Genomic DNA, 19,035 nt, shown 5'->3' with positions numbered 1-19,035 from the left:
AGACATACTGATAGAGGGGGGGGGGGGAAAAAAAAAAAAAAAAAAAAAAAAGTACATTGTGAGCCCTATATGGGACTCACAATCTACAGTAAAAAAAATAAATAAATAAATTATATTATATTATATCATAATATATATATATATATATATATATATATATATATATATATATATATATATATATATATATATATATATATAAAGCTTGCAATCTAGGAGATCATTGTATTATGTTCTTTTAAAGAAATCTTAAGGTTAACAAGCGTGGGTGTCAATAAAAGTACTCCTCGGAGAGGAAAACACAGCTAGCAAGTAAACAAAAAAAAGCCTGCAGTCTCAACTATATTTCTATATTTTAATGCACAAGGATTCATTTTATAGCTAAAAAACAGATACCTGATCTGGCAATGCCGCTGTCCTTATCTTCATTGTGACCCCTGCTTGGCATATCCACTGGTGTGCTGTGCGCTGCACAATAAATTTTATGAGAAGTTGAATCATTATATATGTAAAAAAAAAAGCAGCAAGGATTTTGCGAAGTACAAGGCAAAGGCAAGTAAAAGGTCAGTATCAAGTAGGTTAGTACCTCCACCAATGTGCATGCAGTTAAGAAAACAATTACCAAATAAGTCAATGTACAATTTCCATAGTTTGTGGCAAAGCATAGTCTACTGATCTCAAAGACATAGCCACGTGAACAGTGGCAGGAATACTGCATTACATCCTCAAGCATCAGGGTGCTTCCACTAAAGGATGATAAATCGTAACATGTCGGAAGGAGGAAATATTTGGTTTTTGGATGACCCGATAAGACATTAATGAACCATTTCCATTCTGATGAGCCAAGTAGACTGAACTTTAACACATTAATAATATTTTGTGAAATTATCACCAAATCTCAAGGTAAAAGGAGTGTACATTAAAAGATCTGTCACTTCCAATGGCATGTCTGTTTCACCAAAAACTTATATTTCCCAGAAAACAACAAGACTAGAAAAAGCTTGTCTCAAAATTCTGTGGATACTCTAGAAATTTCTGAATAGATTGACAACTGGCTGACTATTCCACTTGTCAAGAGAGGTGTCGCTACAGAGGCCAACACGTCTCATTGACTGTGTCAGAAGATATAGGGAGACACCCCAAGAGGTAACACAGTTGTTAGTTTATTCATTCATTTTTCAGAGAAAAGACACAAAGTACAGTTTTAGGTAAAATCATTGGGGTATACAAGTATTTACTAAAGCAGACAGGTCAGAGGATCCGACAGGTCCTCTAAGTACAATAAAAGCCTGATTTCTGCTACAATTACTAAAATATATATTCAATAAATAAAAGCATAAATCATTTCAGAATTTGGTCAGTAAATAGATGTAGCAAATTTTAACTTGACATTTAAAGTGAAGTTAAAAACTGTTACATTTGTATACACCATTATAATAAAATGATCTTTTGTTAAAGGGAGCCTATCATTGGGAAAAGTGCTTTTGAGAACTGAGAATATGGTCGTATAGTTGACTACAACAAAATGGCTGCTCGGACACTGAGCATTACTGCACATGCCCGAGATTTGAACTTGAACAGCGCAATCTGAGGCAAGAGCACAGCACAATATCCAGGGAGGAAGAGGAGAGACGGAGCACAAGCAGTGGAAGGGTGGTATTAAAGGTATGATGCGGGGGGGGAGTGCTCGGAGGCCCTGGGGAACGGCCAGGGAGCTCCGTGGGGTTAATATGCATAAAGAAATACAGAAACAGTGGGGACAACTGAAAGGGTAAAGGTAGTAGTAGAATAGCCTTTTTAAAAGCTATTCAGGCTTTTCCCAATGACTGACTCCCTTTAACACCACTAAAAATAAATAACATGGACCGTTGTAATCATGAATCAGACCATTGGTTCTACAAATCATACAGTCACATTGGCTTGTTGTGTGGCTTTCAAGGAATTCTGCATTCCACACAAACCTGCAAAGTAAGAGGCACTCCGGATGAGCCGGAGGGGGCGCGCTTCAAACATGGCGGGCAGCAGTATGCTGCCACACATCTGTAAAATACCTAAAACAGGAAGTGGAAGCAATTGAAGGGAAAAAAAAAAGAAAAACAATATAAAATAAAATTCAAGTACGCCATGTATAGGAAAAGATATTAATATAGGACATATAGACAAGTGAATTATGTCCTATTTGTTCATATGGACAGGCTAATGGGAAATCCGCCAAAAAGAGCTGATATCACTAAAGGTATCAAGAACTAAACCCAGGGCGGGCAAACAGCTGAATATAATTTATAAAGACTATAGTACCTAGATTAGATGCATTGTGACATGAACCTTGTCCAGAGTGGCTCACACCAAGCTTGACGCCTGTGCCATCATGACTGATATTCTCCATACTATCCTGTAAACTTGAAAAAAAAAAAAAAAAAGTTAGCATACAGCAAATATAAAGAAACCATCACACATGGCTTTTTTCCCCCCTCAATGAAATAAAATTCTCAAGTAACACCTTTGTTATTGGAATCATTAGGAAACAGTCTGCTTCGAAAATTAAAAAAAAAAGAAAAGTTTTTGCATGGAAATATGGACTTTCGGCTTTTCTATGCATGTTAAGTGAAACTCAAATATGTTTTTGTTGAAGTGTATTAGAGGAACCTTTAGTAGTTCCCCCTTGCTTCTGCCATACCCACAACTGTAGTTGAAATAAACTGAAATGTCAGAAACAAATTAAAGCCCAAGCTTAAAGCAAACACTCCGCACACTGCAGAGCATCACATCCTTTTGGCTCAGGTTGGCGAAAACTAAAATTTACACAATGGACTCACACTGAATGAGTACATTTTGTGTAACTGCAGACACACGAATCTATCCCCAACATGATTAAAAAGGTCCTAACCATTTCATACAAGTCATAAGACAATACCCGTTTCAGGATTAATGAAGACATAAAAAGAAGAAAAATAAAACCCTAAACATAAGGGTAGCCAAAAGAAATACAATTCTTACGTGCTGGCACTGCCACTGAAGCCTCCGACTTTAGCAGAGAATACTTTACTAATCATGAGCTGAGGAGGATTCCTGAAAAGAATAAGACAATATCAGTGTGTTGCCACTGTTACCACGTTGTATTCCTAGCAATACAAGTGTCATTCTAAGCCTAGGTTCACATCTGCGTTCAGGGGGTCCACTTAGCTCAAATTCTGCCTGAAATCTGAATCCCATTCACTTCAATGGGAGGCAGAATGATTTTTAGCAGCTAGCTGAAAAAAAATTGCATCACTCTTGATGTTCAAGCAGTCTGAAGTAAATGGGAGGCAGGAAAAAGCCCAGCCTGTACAGAATTTGCAAATTCTATGGTGAAATTTGGTCAAGCAAAATTCAGCTTCAAATTCCTGAAGCTGAATATTTTAACTTCTATAAATTCAGCCTTGTGAATATAGCCTTAGGGTAAGTTCACATGGCAGAAACCTTTTCCGCCATGTGGCTTTTTTTGCGCGACTAGCCGCGACGGGATGCCGATAGGCCCAAATGAATGAGCCTAATCAGGAGGGAGTCTCGAGCTGCGGACATCGCAGCTGGCTTAGTGAAGATACAGCATGTTGCATATTTTTTCTGCTAGCTTTAAAAAAAAAAATAAAAAATTATAAGTCGCTAGCGAGTAAAAACTGCGAGTGACTCCCAATGAAATGAGGTGTTTTTTTGCAGCAAATTTTGAGGTAGATTCTGCCTTCAAAAAACTCAGTGTGAACATATCCTTCCTGCTAATCACTGACCAAAGATAGAGGAGTATGTAAAAATATAAATACATACAATACAAATATAAAATACATATAAATCACTTGGATGGGCTATTCTGGAATTTAAAAACCCAAAAACATAAAATAAATAAATGTTCATCTAATCGTATTTTTGATTTAGATACTACAGTGATTAAGTCACTGAATTTGTGTTTGTCCAATCTGGTTTGAGATATATTTGACTATGTCGATATATTTGACTTTGACGATGTTTGTGACACATCCTTCAGCAAATGGCAGGGTGGCATGGATATAAAATAATTCATATAAAAATCTAAGAGACTAAATTCACTTTGATTGAATGAACCGACTATTATTTAGTGATTATAAGGTGTTGTCCAGGAATTGTATAAATCCCAGAGATGAGGAAGGTGTAATAAAAGAAAGCATACTCGCCTGTCCTTGGTGCTCCGTTGTCCACCACAGCCGTCGTACCGCACACAACAGGTGGCCTCAATGTTTTCTGAAAAGGACATGGTGACGTATGAGTGATGTCACCAGGTCCTTTCCAGCCACCACTGAGGCCAAATCACACATTAAGCAGGACTAAGCAGGACTTCAGCCACAAAACCATGGCGCACGCCTGAACAGAAAGCTGTGACAGACAGGAGAGTAGGATTTCCTTTTTTTATGTTACACTTACCCTTGCCTCCCCTGGGATTTGTTCAATTCCTGCACAACCTGTTTAACATACCCCCACCCCCCCTCCTCTATATCAGTAGACAAACTAATATGGTCTTTTAGATGATCTTCTACACTATTCCTTATTGCACTTTAGCTGGACAAGCCTATGGCTGAAAGTACCGGTACTCCAGTGACTCATCACCAAGTCATAACTGAGGAGATGGGCTGTGCATAATTGTTCCAAACCTCCCCAATATCTTCCTGCCACCCCCATCTTTATCTCCAGCCTTATTGTTTGACAAGTTACCACCCCACTCTCCCGGGCCCCTTTTTATGGGCAAACTATTAGGAATAACCTTCAGTCACAACAGGCAGCAGCACCATCTAACCTTCAGGACTACTTCGCTGATGGGTCATATGTTTAGTACCATGGAAATAAAATATTTGCTAGTGACGTCACTACTGTACACGCAGCGTTTCTATCTCAGTTTACACTGTTCTTTTACAGCTTGGAAGCAGCTACTTCACAAAGCTGCAGTTATAGTTACTGAACATGCATTTTCCTGGTTTGTCAAGCAGAATTGAGAATCACATGGCCATCTTCTACTATACTGCGTTGTAGGTCACGCTGAATATTAGTTAACATTTGTTCTAGTAAACTTACCGGATTAGGTGAATCTTTAAAGTGGAACCTTTATAACTCATTGCCACAGAACCAAACATCATCTCCCCCAGCATGTTCACGTCAGAGGCCGGCTTTGTGTACTGTGATAGGAGTAGAAAGACAGACAACCATACAGTATCCGATTGGGAAGTCACCCTGCACTCCCTCCATACAGCTTCATTTATATGAACTTATTTATTAAAAGATGGCGGCACCATTGTACCAAACTAGCCCTTTTACCTAGAGTCTCCCTATTTCCTTGTAGATTGTAAGCTTTCGAAAGCAGGGCCCTCACCCTTATAGTTTGAGGTGTTCATTTCTTTGTCGCACTGTAATGTCAAATACTGTCTGTTCATGGAGCCTGTAACTTGTAAAGTGCTGCAGAATATGTTGGCAATATTTTAATAAAGTGATCATAAATAAATGGGGGCTCCACTTGTCTCCTTGGCTAAATCCCCACATCGCAAAAAAGCTGTTTTTTGTTGCAGATTTTGAGATTTTGTTGAGGTTTATGGAGCCGAAGCCAAGAACAGCTACAGAGGGAATAGGTACACACCATGCCAAAAGGGGTGAATTTCCACAGAAAGTCTGCAGAGGTTTCCTCAAGTATACCTATAGGGGAACCACAAGCATTTCTGTAGGTATAATCGACATGCTGCGATTTCCAAAACCGCAATGGCTTTGGAAAATTGCCGTGTCCGCAGTGGATGTTTTAGTGAAAAGTGGGCATGAGATTCACTAGAATCCCATCCAACTTGCAGTGACTGTAAAACGCCACATTCCCCCTCACAGTGTTTACATCATATGCGGCAACAGCCAGAGGCCGGCCCCACGGGTTGGAAAAGTCAATTTCGCTGTGTCTTACATTAACTGCAAAGTGGATGGAATTCTTGCGAATCCCATGCCCACTTTGCGGTAAAAACCGCAGCACAGACACGCTGCGATTTCCAAAACTGCACTAGTTTTGGAAATCGCAGCGTGTCAGTTATATCTAAGGAAAAGCCAGTGGTTTCTCCATAGATATAATTGTAACAACACAAAATCCGAAAAGGAAAACGCCAAAAACTTTCTGTTTAAAGTGCTGCAGGAAGAACCGTGATGCATTGCCGTTGCGTTTTTCCCACAGCGCCATATAGCTGCGGGTCGTCCTGAAGGGTCTTAGCCTCAAAGGGTTTTCAGAAATCACAAAACCATGATTGCTCTCTTCCAAAAACAGCGCTACATCTGCCCACAGGATGTGAGAGGCATTGCAGCTGAGTCCCATTAACTTCAATGGAGCTGACCTGCAATACCAGAAACACTGATGGATGTGGTGCAAGCGATTTTGGATTTCAGGGGAAACCTAAAGAAGTCATAAATACAGTAAACAATATTGTCACTGAAACTCAAGTGTGTCATTGTATCTATGAGGAATCTAGCAGCAGTAAACACAGTGGAGTATCGTACCCTGGGTGTTCCCTCAAGTAGTAGCCCAGGATATCAAAAGATCATAAACGTGTTTGTAATAGGTGCTTGATGTTTGTACAGTGACTCACAAATCATAAGACATGAACAAGTTACTTCCTATACAGTGTATTCCAGGCAGCCAGCAAAGGAATGTTGTACGGTACACTAAGGTTTGACTCTCCTAATGGAATGTCTCTACATAGTGTACAAGTCTAGAATGGATTACATAATACAAAGTGAATAACAGAATTTAAAGATTTCAGACTGCGTAGAATAGTGTTAAGCTGGGGTCACACTGTGTGAAATTGCTGCAACTTCAGTCACAAATTGCTAGTGGTTAACAATGGTAATTTGTGGTCTCAGCATAGTGGATGGGACTTAAAACAAATCCCATTCACATGCTGTGGTTATTTAAAAAATAAAATAAAAAATTGGGTGGGGGGGGAGGATTTAAAAACAGTAGTAGGAAAAGTTGTGCGTGTTAAAGCTGCAGCATGTCAATTACTAGTGCAGAATTCACTTTGGATTTTAACTGTTCTGAAATTCATGGTGAAGGCTTTTATATCTTTAAAAAATAAAATAAAATTACTGCTTTTATTTTCTCCTATTAGAACTATAGGGGAACGTTTGCAATTTGACAGCTAAAATGATGATGTTCACTTTTCTGAAAAAGCAGCTTTTCTGCAAATACTTTTATTCCCCATGAAACAACTCTGAGGCATCTTACTATAAAATGCTGTTGTGCGTTACGTTTTTTTCCCCTCCTAGAAATTGAGAAATAAATTGACAACTGGGACAGCAGTGTCAGTGACTGGACAGTGTTGGAGCGTGTAGCGCCATTCCAACACTCAGCTGTCCATGTATTAATTTCTAGGAGGCACAACAGAACAACATGGGGTACTAAGAAAACCTGCTCCATTTCATGACAGACAGGTCCTCCTAAAAGTTACGTGACATATACTTGGATTTCTTTAAAGTTTACTTCTTCTCTACTGCAGCCTTTTCATTAGCTTAAGTTTTAGTCTCTGCTCAGACAAAGCCAAAGTCTCAGTTCTGTTCATGTCCAAGAGAGCAATGCAATCGTGGAGATCATGGGTCAGTTACACAAACCTATCCTGTTATGTCACAAAGGTCCGCAGAAATTGCAAAAACTGCATAAAATTCCATGGAGCCGGCAGGATTACCTGGTACTTGGGCAGCTGCTCTCTGACAGGCTGGGCATATCCGGGGGTTGTATTTCGGGAGGAGATGGTGCACGTCCCACTGCTGCTGGTCTGACAGGGTTTTGATCTGGTTGGAGCCTCATCTCCCGATCTCTGCATTTAGAGACCAAAGTTTATTATTCAATTTTCTTAAGGCAAGTTATAAAATGGTGTATATATACACACACACACACCAATAGAAGTCTATTACACATGTTCAGTGATCTCATCTTCATCCTGACAGCAGAATACGATGTGCGATGGAGAGAAGCTGAGCTCTGTTACATTGGCTTAGATTACAATATCTAAAGCAGATTTGTAAGCAAGACGCAGAGTAGAGCTGGGTTACCACAGGTTGTCTCTACTACGGATTTTACATTAGGAAAAGTTAGCAGGTGGTTTCTCGAATTTTTGCCATATAAAAAAAAAAACAAACAAAAAAAAAACGGTTCAGTGGCTTCTCTTCTCACCAGGTAGCCAGCCGCTTTCAACCTTTGTAGGGCAAAAGTGACGGCAGAATTATATTTTTTTGCCATAAGGATGAGCTTTGTTTCACCCCATCAGCCTCAGTTGGTGCCATTCATGACATCAGATTAGCTGTGACAAGTCTGCGGCACATAATGCACTGCAACTCTGTCCCACGGGAACCCGGGTTAATTGCTGCCCAGACTTGTAGGATCGGTAGTAAGGGTATGTGGACAAAATGGCAGATTACTGCCTGTGACTGAACATCCACTGTACTTCTTTAAATGGGTCTATTTCTGCACCAAACAGATGTTTCAATCCCCCATTTTTTTTTTTTCACCACATTGATTCATCTGTACTTAAACACAGATTTAAAAAAAAATATGTTTTTTTTGGATTTCCAAAGGAAAACCACCTGATGGAGGGGGAATAGAACACGCTTATGACTGCCATGGTTATAATTGGAGCCTATCCCGGATGTACATAGTAAAACATGAGAACAACCTTACCATATCTTGTAACTAGAGATGAGCGAGTACTAATCGAAACAGCTGTTTCCAATAGCACGCACCCATAAGAATGAATGGAAGCGGCCAGAACGCCGACTTTGCCTGTGGCCGGCCGTTTAACCCCCTGCGTGCATTCATTCCTATGGGTGCGAGCTATTCAAAATGGGAGTTTCGAATAGTACTCGCTCATCTCTACTTGTAACGTCTGGAAATGCTATACAGTATACAATATGTGGGATATTTTAAAAAAAATAAATAAAAAACACTAACATTAGACATAAACATTACATACAGGGATGCATTTGCCATGACTATTGGTCATTGTGCAGGGTTTTCTGCCTGTTCCTGAACAGTCTTTTAGCAAGAGTCGAGGAGTTAAAGGGATCCTATCACTCAGACACAGTTTTTTCTAGGTGCTATGTCAGAATAGCCTTTAGAAAGGCTATTCTTCTACTTTTCGTCGTCTTCTCCGCGCCACCGTTCGCCTACAATCCCCATTTCTCAGTATGCAAATTAGCTCTCGCAGCACTGAAGGCGTCCCCAATGATGCCAGAGAACTCTCTCCAGCGGCGCCTCCATCTTCGTCAGCGGCTTCCTCTTCATCCTCTTCTTCCGGCGGTGACTTGTAACTTCTAGGCCTCGGGCAAAGCAGACTGCGCATACCCACAGGCCACGATAAAATGGCCGCTTGCACAGTATTTTAAGCGGCCATTTTCTTGACAAAGGCACGAACACTGAAACGCGTGTCGTGGTGGGCCTTCTGCTGGTTGTAGGTACAGTGTCTGGATGCACCATGGGTATGTAATGCTATATACTTACACTTGTATTACCTCTCTCTCTCTCTCTCTCTCTCTTCCTGGATGTGCAGCTGCTCTTAGGATATGAGACTGGGTCACTATCTGGCTTACATGCTACTATTGTTATTATAGAATAACATTATTTACACACATATAGATTCCTGATCTAATTGTCTGTATACTTTTATATTACTTTTTTAATGTACATCTACTTATTGACATTGATGTGTGTATGTTCTAATCCTATTCTCCTGGTGTTGTACTGGGATTGTACACCTGTACCTTCCTCCTTGGCCCTTATTTATTCTCATGTGTTGTGTCCCTCCTTGTTCGTTGTTTTTTTTTTAATATGTTTCAATAAAGTACGGTATTTTATACATTTTCATTCTTCTGTGCCTCGCCTTTCTTTTGTGCTTCTATTTAGTTGGTTTGAAGTACTTTATCCACTTATAGACATGTGCCTTATAGCACTTAGACACTGGTTTTTCATTTTCTAAATATTTACTGCTTGTGCTGGTTTTCCATGTATACTTTATTATTCCAGTGCTGTTTGAGCGCTGGGGCCAGCCCCCAGTGCTGCGAGAGCTAATTTGCATACCAAGAGAAAGCGGGATTGTAGACGAACGGTGGCGCAGAGAAGACGATGAAAGGTAGGAGAAGAATAGCCTTTCTAAAGGCTATTCCGACGTGGTACCTAGAAAAAAAAAATAAAAAAAATAAAAAATAAAATTGTGTTGAGTGATAGGATCACTTTAATTTTTAAGGATCTGCTCCATTTTCTACTGGAAAACAGCTGAGGTGATCAAGCAGGCACCCTTGGCCATTTTTTTTTGGAAGTTCTGTACATGTCGGTGGAGAATTATGCCCACCTCTCATTCACTTGAAGCAGGGAACTGAACCCCCTTCTTGCAACAGATGTGGGCCTTTGTGGAAGAACCCACATCTATTAAGCATATTGCTACAGCCATGAATGCCAAAATGGGAATGCCCCTTCTGTGTGTCCTACAGCAGAGAGGACAGTGAGGTGAAGCTGCTGCAGCCAGTAGTCTTACAGCCAGATGCAGGATGGTAGAGGGGGCAGGACTGACTTCTTTATACAGTTCCCAGTTTTAATTCTAATATGAGATTTTTTTTTATTTTTTTTATTTTTTTTTTTTGCATTTTCTACATTGAGAATTCTCTTTTGAAGGTGAGAAGTTTCACACAGATTCTGCTATATTTCTGTTCCATCCCAAGCCTTGGGATACTTTATCCAAATATAGGAGTTGCAGCTGGACAACTAGTCCACCTCCAGTAAATATGTCACACAGAATATTTACATAGCTCTGCAGATTTCATAGAAGTTTCCCCTAGCGTACACAGGCTATCTGGTTTATTCAATCTGCAGTGTGACTATCACTAGGCTATTAAAATGTACATGCAGCAGTCATGTGCCTGACACAATGCAGGGACAGGGAAAAACAAAACCATTAAACGTGTCCTCTCTCCAGAGCCGTGTCCATGTACTGACTGTGCAAAATACATTAACCCACTTCTGATATCAATCTGCAAACACTCACATAATACTGTACATCTGCTGCCCAAATCCATGAAAGACCGGTGGAGAACAACTGGGGGCTGGTTACTTATAGAACATATATTCATTAATAGATTGGGGGATTCTCTCTTCTTTAGAGAAAATACTGCTCTTTCATTAAATGCCTCAGATTTTGTAATAGAGTAAACTTAGATCAGCATTGTGAGGCCGAGAGGGTCGTGGGGGATTTTTATAACTGAATGCATACTAACGATGCTAGGATGAAATCCAAGCACGCTCCATTCCCCAAGAATTCAATGGGGGGGAGGGGGGGGGGGGGTCATTCTGTTCCGAAGTCAGGTAGCAGGATAGCTCTAATCATTGGATCGGAATGAAGCAAAGGAACCCCAACATTTTTTGCTAATCCCAGAAATCCCTGCAAAGTGAGAGTCTATTGACTGAGCCTATATACACAGCCATAGATTTTGTGACTCTGTCCAGGCCAAATTGAAGATCTGCAAAATATAGATCCAATACCTGTCTATGTTTGTGGTTCTGCCAATTCATTTTCAATATATGGGTGAGGGAAAACCATGAATGACACGGAAAATAATCTTCATGGGGAAAGGTCACAACCATGGTCAGCTATCCTATCCTTCCTACTAATATTATAAATGTGAAAGTTTGGATGTTTGTTCCTCAATCACGCCAAGATGGCTGTATGGCGGCAGCGGCAAATGCAGTCTAAAACAAAGTGGGTACTCCAGCGAACATGCCGCCTGTGTGTGCTGTCGTACAGGGTATCGGGGGCACACCTGTGTATACTGCGCATATACAGAGGTGTACCATAGCCAAGACGCGGCCGCAGGTGGATCATCGCCGGCGGCAATTGCATATGTCGGTCGTCGTCAACAACACGCGGATGAAGTCGTGGACAAATGCTAGTTACTATACAAGAACTTTCAAGAAGATCATGAGCTGAACAGTTCTTGAAGGACCTAAACCCCTTTCGTGAGTAACAATATTGCAGATTATACTAGTTAGAGATTTCTGGGTGCAAGAACTTATTCCGATTGCTGATTTGGAATCAGGAATGCTTCCCCCCTCCCCCCACATCCTAGAAGACAAAAACTACACCAGCTATGATCTGGCATAGGATGTCACTCCAAGAACATGCACGCAAGAGATTGTGAATGTATCCTAACTAATCCTGTTCTGAAACTACCACATTCCTTGCCTGTCTCCAGAAAACGGGAAGAATATGCAAATCTGTCTTCCATGATGTAATTAGGAAGACAGTGCCTCAGTCATGCAGCCCAATAGAGGGCGCTCCCTTTAAAATCATGCCGACCTTCCCAGAGACCTTTGCTGCAATGATGTGGGATTTTACCAAGTACAGTCTCTCAGCCGAGGACAGCTGTTTCGATCTGATTGGATCTCTTCAACCCGGCGCAGAGAAGACTGACTTGGCAGAGGTGAGAAGTTTCTAGACAGGGTTAATGGGATATCGTCACTATTTAGGGAGAGACCACAATTTAGGTGTATGGAGTCTTATTAAGCCATTTTGCGCTCCACTGTGCAATGGAACATGGGAAGAATGTCTCCAGAAAAACATCCAATTACTAACATGTGACCCACTGCAATAACCAGCAAGAGCAGTGTTCTCAGCGGTGCAATACATGTCCGTGTTGTGAATGAATCCCTGAAGGCCCCTGCAAAGGACCAAAAAGTGCCAAATTGAAAGGGGCTGCTAAAACTCTGCAAACTCTGAAAAACACAGCGTTTTTCTGCTGCAGCTTGCCATGCGGGGTCTTAGTCTTAGATTCGCTATGGGCAGAAAACCGGCACAGATGTGAACACAGTGGAAGTTTGAAGGCCAAGTTTGTTTGTTTTTTTCCCCCACAAAAAGATATGAACGTTTCCCAATGCCAATTGAATTAATAACTAATGAATGATAAATTAAGTTATCCATCAAATTATCATAAATTTCTGAACTTTTTCTCATGCTACAAAAGCTGCAGTTATCTCATAATGGTTGACCCACATAACCTTGTCATTGTGGATGAAAGTCAGTGACGGAGAGGCATTAATATTAAACGGCCTGACCTATTTGTGCTCACAAGCAGATGATCAGTCAGACATTGCATGCATGGCTCTTTGGCAGCAGTTCAGGCGATCATGTGATGCTCTTAAGCATGGAGCACACACCCGCATTAATCACGGAGGTGTTAGGTCACAGCAGAGTGTGAGCCAAGAGGGACTCGACAATTCACAGCAACACCATTCCAGTCTGCTACGACTTCACTGGGGAAAGTCATTTATTGTTTTGGAAAATAAAAAACAACACGTATCTAATAATTTTACAAAATTTATCTTTATACATAGGTGAAGTAAAGCTGGACTTGTCACATTATGCGCATGTATCAATTACACGACCGATTTGAGCGTTTGTTTTTTTTTCTGCTCTTGCTGTAATAGACGTTTTCTCATTATGTTGGGGGGGGCACTTAGTGGGCCCAGTTCAAAGGTTTCTGATCTTAAACGGCCCAGTACACAGTCATCTACCTTATGTGTAGGAGGTTCTGGAGCTCTCAGTTTATTAGGCTTACTTTTATAGCACCATCATATTCCGCAGCACTTTACAGACATTGAGTCCTATATGGGACAGTGACCGTCAATCTACATTCCCTATCAGTATGTCTTTGGCGTGTGGGAAGAAACTGGAGGACCTGGCTGGAGGCCATAATAGCAAATGAAGCAGGTTCTGATGACAGCGCTACAATGCTTCTGATCTTAGTATAAGCTACTACTTTAGTATAAGAGAATTTGATTCCAACATGACAAATCACGTCCATTTTGACAGGCTATTGTAAAAGGATGAAAAAAAATATATACAATATGTTTATTTTTAAATAATAGGTTATGTCCTGATTTATGACGGTTTTACCAGAGACATCAATAGACTGAAGTGGCGGGGTGGGGGTTCAGTTCCCCATATAGGCAGAGTCTGGGGGCATTGCTATATTGGGAAACTCAGAATGGGGCTATTGCTTAGAAACAGGCAAACTCTAGATATCCTAACCATTACCAAAGATACAGGACAATTTGGTGAGTAAGGACAGGGCCCCATGTGATGTAAACTCCACGGTTTGCCGAGTTTTGGAAATCGCAGCATGTCAATTATAACTACGGAAATGCCGGCGGTTTCCCTATAGGTATAATTGAAGCAGAAAGCACTGCGGGAAGAACCACAATGAACTTTTTGCTGTGGGACACCACATGGGGCCTTAGCCTAAAGAATGTTTTGAGGTTTGGACTTTTCTAAGCATATACTAAACAGCAGAGTACTACATAGAATATTATTACAGTTCTTTGCTGCCCAGTCTATTCCAGTCCAATTCATCAGAAAAGTTGTGGTATCCAACAATGTATTACAGGGTACATACAAAATCATTTTTATGGTCTGTACCAACATACTAGCATATTAAATATAAATTTACCCATCTGCCTATGTGTCGCTACAAGATAAATATAAAAGGGTGAAGGCCAACAGCAGCCAAGGCAAGTGCATCCAGCAGCAGCATGATGCAATGTGTACAGGACCCTGAACATATATTCTAATCTAGTTTCCCAGAAAAGACTTTCATAGTATACTGACTAGATATACAGAAGGAAAAAAGATTCAAAGAAAGATAGAGATTATTCCCTATGCAATATACGTAAACAGGACGCGTGTCCTGCTTTGTACCTGGAAAGGGGGGCAGTGTTCTCTGAACTCATAACAAACCCCACAGATCTTATTGATGTTATTTCAGGACATCTTTCTAAAAAAAAAAAAATAAATAAAAAAAATTCTATTCTTTAAAACAGAGAACATATAGATCATGGGGTAGATAAAACTAAAATAAAAAAATAAAATAAAAATTCCAACGCTTTGGAAAGTATGCCAAATTTTTGGACAATGCAGCAAATGCTGGTGCACTTTATGATGGTCTATGGATTTACACCAGTGTTCGAACTCAGTTCGGGGTATGCTTCCCTGAATCTGCTTGAAAAATGTGGAGAGAAAAGTCCTGCAAGCCAAACTTTCTCAACGCATTTTCCCGGCGGAAACCATTAAAGTCTATGGGGGTCTACGGGTTTCCGCATTTAACCGCTTATTAAAGAGGGCCTTTCATGTCCTCCTGCACATGCGGTTGTATATACCGCTAGAAAGCCAAGAGTGCACTGAATTCAGCACTCTGTTGGCTATCCCGTTCTGTGCCCCAGGGGAAGAGATATCGGTGCTGTTAGTTTCGGCACTGATCTCTGCCCACCGTCAGAAGTGCGTTCCTGACAGTTTAGCTGGGCTATGAGGAGCGACCCTCCTGACAGTACCTATCCATAGCCTTGTACTGTGAGAGGGGGCATTCCTTACAGTCTAGCAGTGATGCTGAGTAACTAGTACAAAGCTATGGACGAGTACTGTCAAGATGGGCATTCCTCACAGCCCAGCTAGACTGTCAGGAATGCCTTTCTGACGGTGGGAAGAGATCAGTGCCGAAACTAATGGCACCGATATCTCCAGCTCCAGGACATGAAAGCCGATAGTGTATGAAACCACATGTACAGGAGGACAGAAAAGGTCCTCTTTAAGCAGATTAAGTTTCCATTTTTGGTCACCCAAAGAACAGAAAGCCAAACGCTAGTGTGACACTTTGCACTGTCTAAAAGCATCCCAGGGAGCAGCCTTTATTGGGCTATCACTGAGATTCTGTCTTCCTAATTACATCAGGGAAGACAGGCTTGCACATTCCAGTAAGCGCCATCTATTGGTTTGCAACACTGAGGCACCTGACTTCCTAATTACATCATTGAAGACAGATTTGCATATTCTTCCCATAAAAGCATCCCAGTAATAGTTTAGCTGGCCAATTCTTTACTTGCATATTATTAGCTACTGCAAAATTGGAGCAAACCCAGTGCAAAGTACAGAAGCAGTGTAGGGAATGGGATTTAGACAAAGTCTTGCTCTGTGAGTTTCAAACTTGCAGCAGGTTAGTTATTGCTGCATGTTCATCCACGGTTTCCAACCTTGGCGTTGAACCAGTATTAGGTCAGCGGCGGTAGACATCCTGCAGTGAACCTGACACGTATGGCCTTAAACTAAAGTGAGGTTATACATCTCAGGTGTCATAGTCGGACACCATCTCCAACATGCCAGACACAAGCCCTACTGAGGTTCTTTTGTCAATGCATCCTGTACGTGGTAAGAGCACAAATGTTAGTAACAACTTTGTTCTTTCCATGTACAAACTATAGGCACAACTTCAGTGGAAGTGCAGCCATGGAGAATAGGATTTCTCACCTGTGCACCTTCATCTTTTATTTCGCGTACTGCTTTGGAGTCAAACAACACTTGTCTTCCCCTTCTTTCACAGTCCTGGTAAACAATCAAACGAATGCAGTTCAAGTCAAACTCTGTACAAGGCCAGCTGTAAAGAAAAAACATGGAGTTTGGTCAGTCAGACTGGTATTTACAGGTCACAGAATCCAGACTATACCATATGTATGATTACTGTATTTACACAGCCAGCACATGAAATCAGCGATTCAGCTTTTCAGAGGTGACTATATCCCGTCTATACACGACCCCAGCAGCCCATTACTTAATAAAATGTGACCATGTCTAGGTCCCAAATAATATGCAAATTATTCTCCAGGATGCAATTAGGAGAACAGTGCCCCAGTATTTTGCCCTCTAGGGACAGCCCCCTTAACATTACGCATGACTCAGTTAATAAGCCTATCATGATGCGGATTTAATTGCCAAATTAGAATTTCTATTCCAAAAGGAACAGATTCCCAGGTATGGACAGCGCAGTTTCGGTCTTTTGGACCTCCTCAGCATAGCGCAGGGATACTGATTTGGCCCAGTACTGAAGCAGTTAAGAGACTGACTGCGCTACAAATTTTCCGACAGTGGATAACCCCTTAAAGTCAAGATGACTAACAAAAGCAATACATTCTATGCCAACACTTCTGCCAAGGATATACTTTCTTTGCAAAATAAAATAAAAAATAAAATAAAAACCACACACCACCCCATCCAGATTACAGAAAGATGGGTGCAAAAAATTAATACCGTAATGAAATCATACTAAAAACAACAAATTTCTACTTTAGTATTCCAATACAACTGTGAGCAGAATGACAGACATTTCTTACAATCTGACATTTGCTAATCTGTTATTTCTAGTAGTAGTACGGAGCCAAAAGCTAGAGGAGGATGGGTAACCTTCTCCAAATACATTAGCAGGCATATCTTCCTAAGCATTCTACAAGTCACAATGTGACACCCATCTGGTCCTTGCGATGCCCAAGAAAACTAATTTTAAGATATGATTTGCGTGACATGTCCATGGAAATTTACAAGGCACTAGGTAATAACCTACAACATATGCCAATGATCATTTCACAAGAGCCATAAACACGATCATGAGAACTATTACATCTGTCCCATCCACTCCTATAAAGTCAGGTTACAGCACTACATTACCAGATCTGGTCATACAGCTAAAGCCACAGACAAGCATCCATATCAAGCAACAAACCAATTTAGTCTGAGGTTTTGACAACAGAGAAGTAACACTACAGTCTGCCAAAAATAAAAAGTAATACCAGTCAACAAAATGCATCCTATTCATGTGCACCTCCACAAGGACATAGGCAGGTTTTCCACTGCGCTCCACATAGTAATGCCCTCACCTTCATTTGGGGACTATTCCAAAAGCACAAGACTATCAGATGACTATGGGCTGACCCCCCTTAACCCACATAACAAAAGCTGCTGAGCAGACTGATGGCTGCACTTCTATTCTGCACTGTCTGGGTGCTGATCACAATACATCACACACCGCTATCACTCTGCGGTCACCTCTGTCAGTGCCCAGGACAGCCAATTCCTGCTTGTCAGACACCTCTGGGATCGTCTCTTGTTCTTGTCTTAATATACCTGTACCTTAGTCACAGGATCAGTCAAGTAACATTTACTATAGGCTCTAGATCAACTTAAAAGTGATGTGTTGGGAGTTGTAGTCTCACTGCTAGTGGAGAGCAGAGGATATGGATCTAAAGAAACGTTCAATATGGTCTATACATCTGAGAGATGGTAGAAATGAGAGCTTGCACTTCATGAACAGCCTAAAGCACTTTACATGACTCTAAAATTCTATGGACTATATGGAGCTTCTGATTTTATCTTTAGCAGAATCATAGTACTTCTAGCAGTAGCAAGTTTACAAGCCCAGTGGTTCTGATATTAAGATACATCATGAAGCCTCAATGGGAAAAATACATCATGGTGAAGAACCACTTCTCTGGAATTTGCAAAGTTAGTGAGTGCCCAGGTTCTGAGGGTTCTGGGATGGCTGTTATGAGCCATTATAGTAGACAGAGAACTATCGCCATGAGAAGAAACATCCCTTCCATGAGCAATGAAGATGAAGGCTAAGGCACCACCTTGCAGAAACAGCTCTTTTTTGCTGCAGATTTTGCTGCGATTTTTCAAGCCAAAGCCAGGAGTGCATTAAGCAGAAGGGGGGGGGGGGGGGGGAATTTTTTTTTTTTTTTATAAGAACTTCCTATATATTTCCCATTCCTTTTCTATCCATTCTTGGCTTTGGCTCAAAAAAAAACGCAACGAAAAAAGCTATGTTTCTGCAACGCGGGCATTTATGGAAAGTGTAGATTAGTTTGATAGACTCATTTTAGGGATGCATCTCCTCTGCCACAGCAGATTGTCTATTCAGTGCAGACTAATAGCTTCTGAACTACGATCTGATGAGAGCTATAGGCTGGAAGACCCTCAGAATTTTTATAGTGTGCCCATCACAGGTGCTCCATAGGCAAAAGTATTTGCTTTGTGCACTAGGTTACCCAGTTTCTTTACCACAAACTTAGGAGCAGGATTCAAATGACAGACACCATAGAGTCTATTGGGGTTACTTGTTTGGAACCCTTTTCAAGATGGGGTACTTAGCTTG

The 19,035-nt window shown here is 41.0% G+C and overlaps 1 protein-coding gene across 5 annotated transcripts in view; it reads right to left on the bottom strand.

Annotated features, from left to right (window-relative positions):
- The window catches only part of FNIP2 (folliculin interacting protein 2), a 67,826-nt gene that overhangs the window by 21,084 nt on the left and 27,707 nt on the right, over positions 1 to 19,035 (bottom strand). For 4 of the 5 annotated variants that reach the window (XM_075288050.1, XM_075288041.1, XM_075288033.1 and 1 more), the window contains exons 2-8: positions 16,359 to 16,485; positions 7,707 to 7,838; positions 5,077 to 5,177; positions 2,998 to 3,069; positions 2,299 to 2,399; positions 1,962 to 2,051; positions 397 to 468 (exon numbers count right to left, since the gene is read on the bottom strand). In XM_075288050.1, coding sequence (XP_075144151.1) covers positions 397 to 468; positions 1,962 to 2,051; positions 2,299 to 2,399; positions 2,998 to 3,069; positions 5,077 to 5,177; positions 7,707 to 7,838; positions 16,359 to 16,485 — 695 coding nt within the window. The remainder of the gene's footprint in view (positions 1 to 396; positions 469 to 1,961; positions 2,052 to 2,298; positions 2,400 to 2,997; positions 3,070 to 5,076; positions 5,178 to 7,706; positions 7,839 to 16,358; positions 16,486 to 19,035) is intronic. The other variant, XM_075288026.1, reaches the window with a different exon arrangement.

The sequence above is a fragment of the Leptodactylus fuscus genome, chromosome 1 (genome assembly GCF_031893055.1).
Source record: "Leptodactylus fuscus isolate aLepFus1 chromosome 1, aLepFus1.hap2, whole genome shotgun sequence".
Taxonomy (NCBI): Eukaryota; Metazoa; Chordata; class Amphibia; order Anura; family Leptodactylidae; genus Leptodactylus; species Leptodactylus fuscus.
The sequence above is the reverse complement of the archived record's forward strand: the minus strand, read 5'-3'. Positions and strand labels throughout refer to the sequence as shown.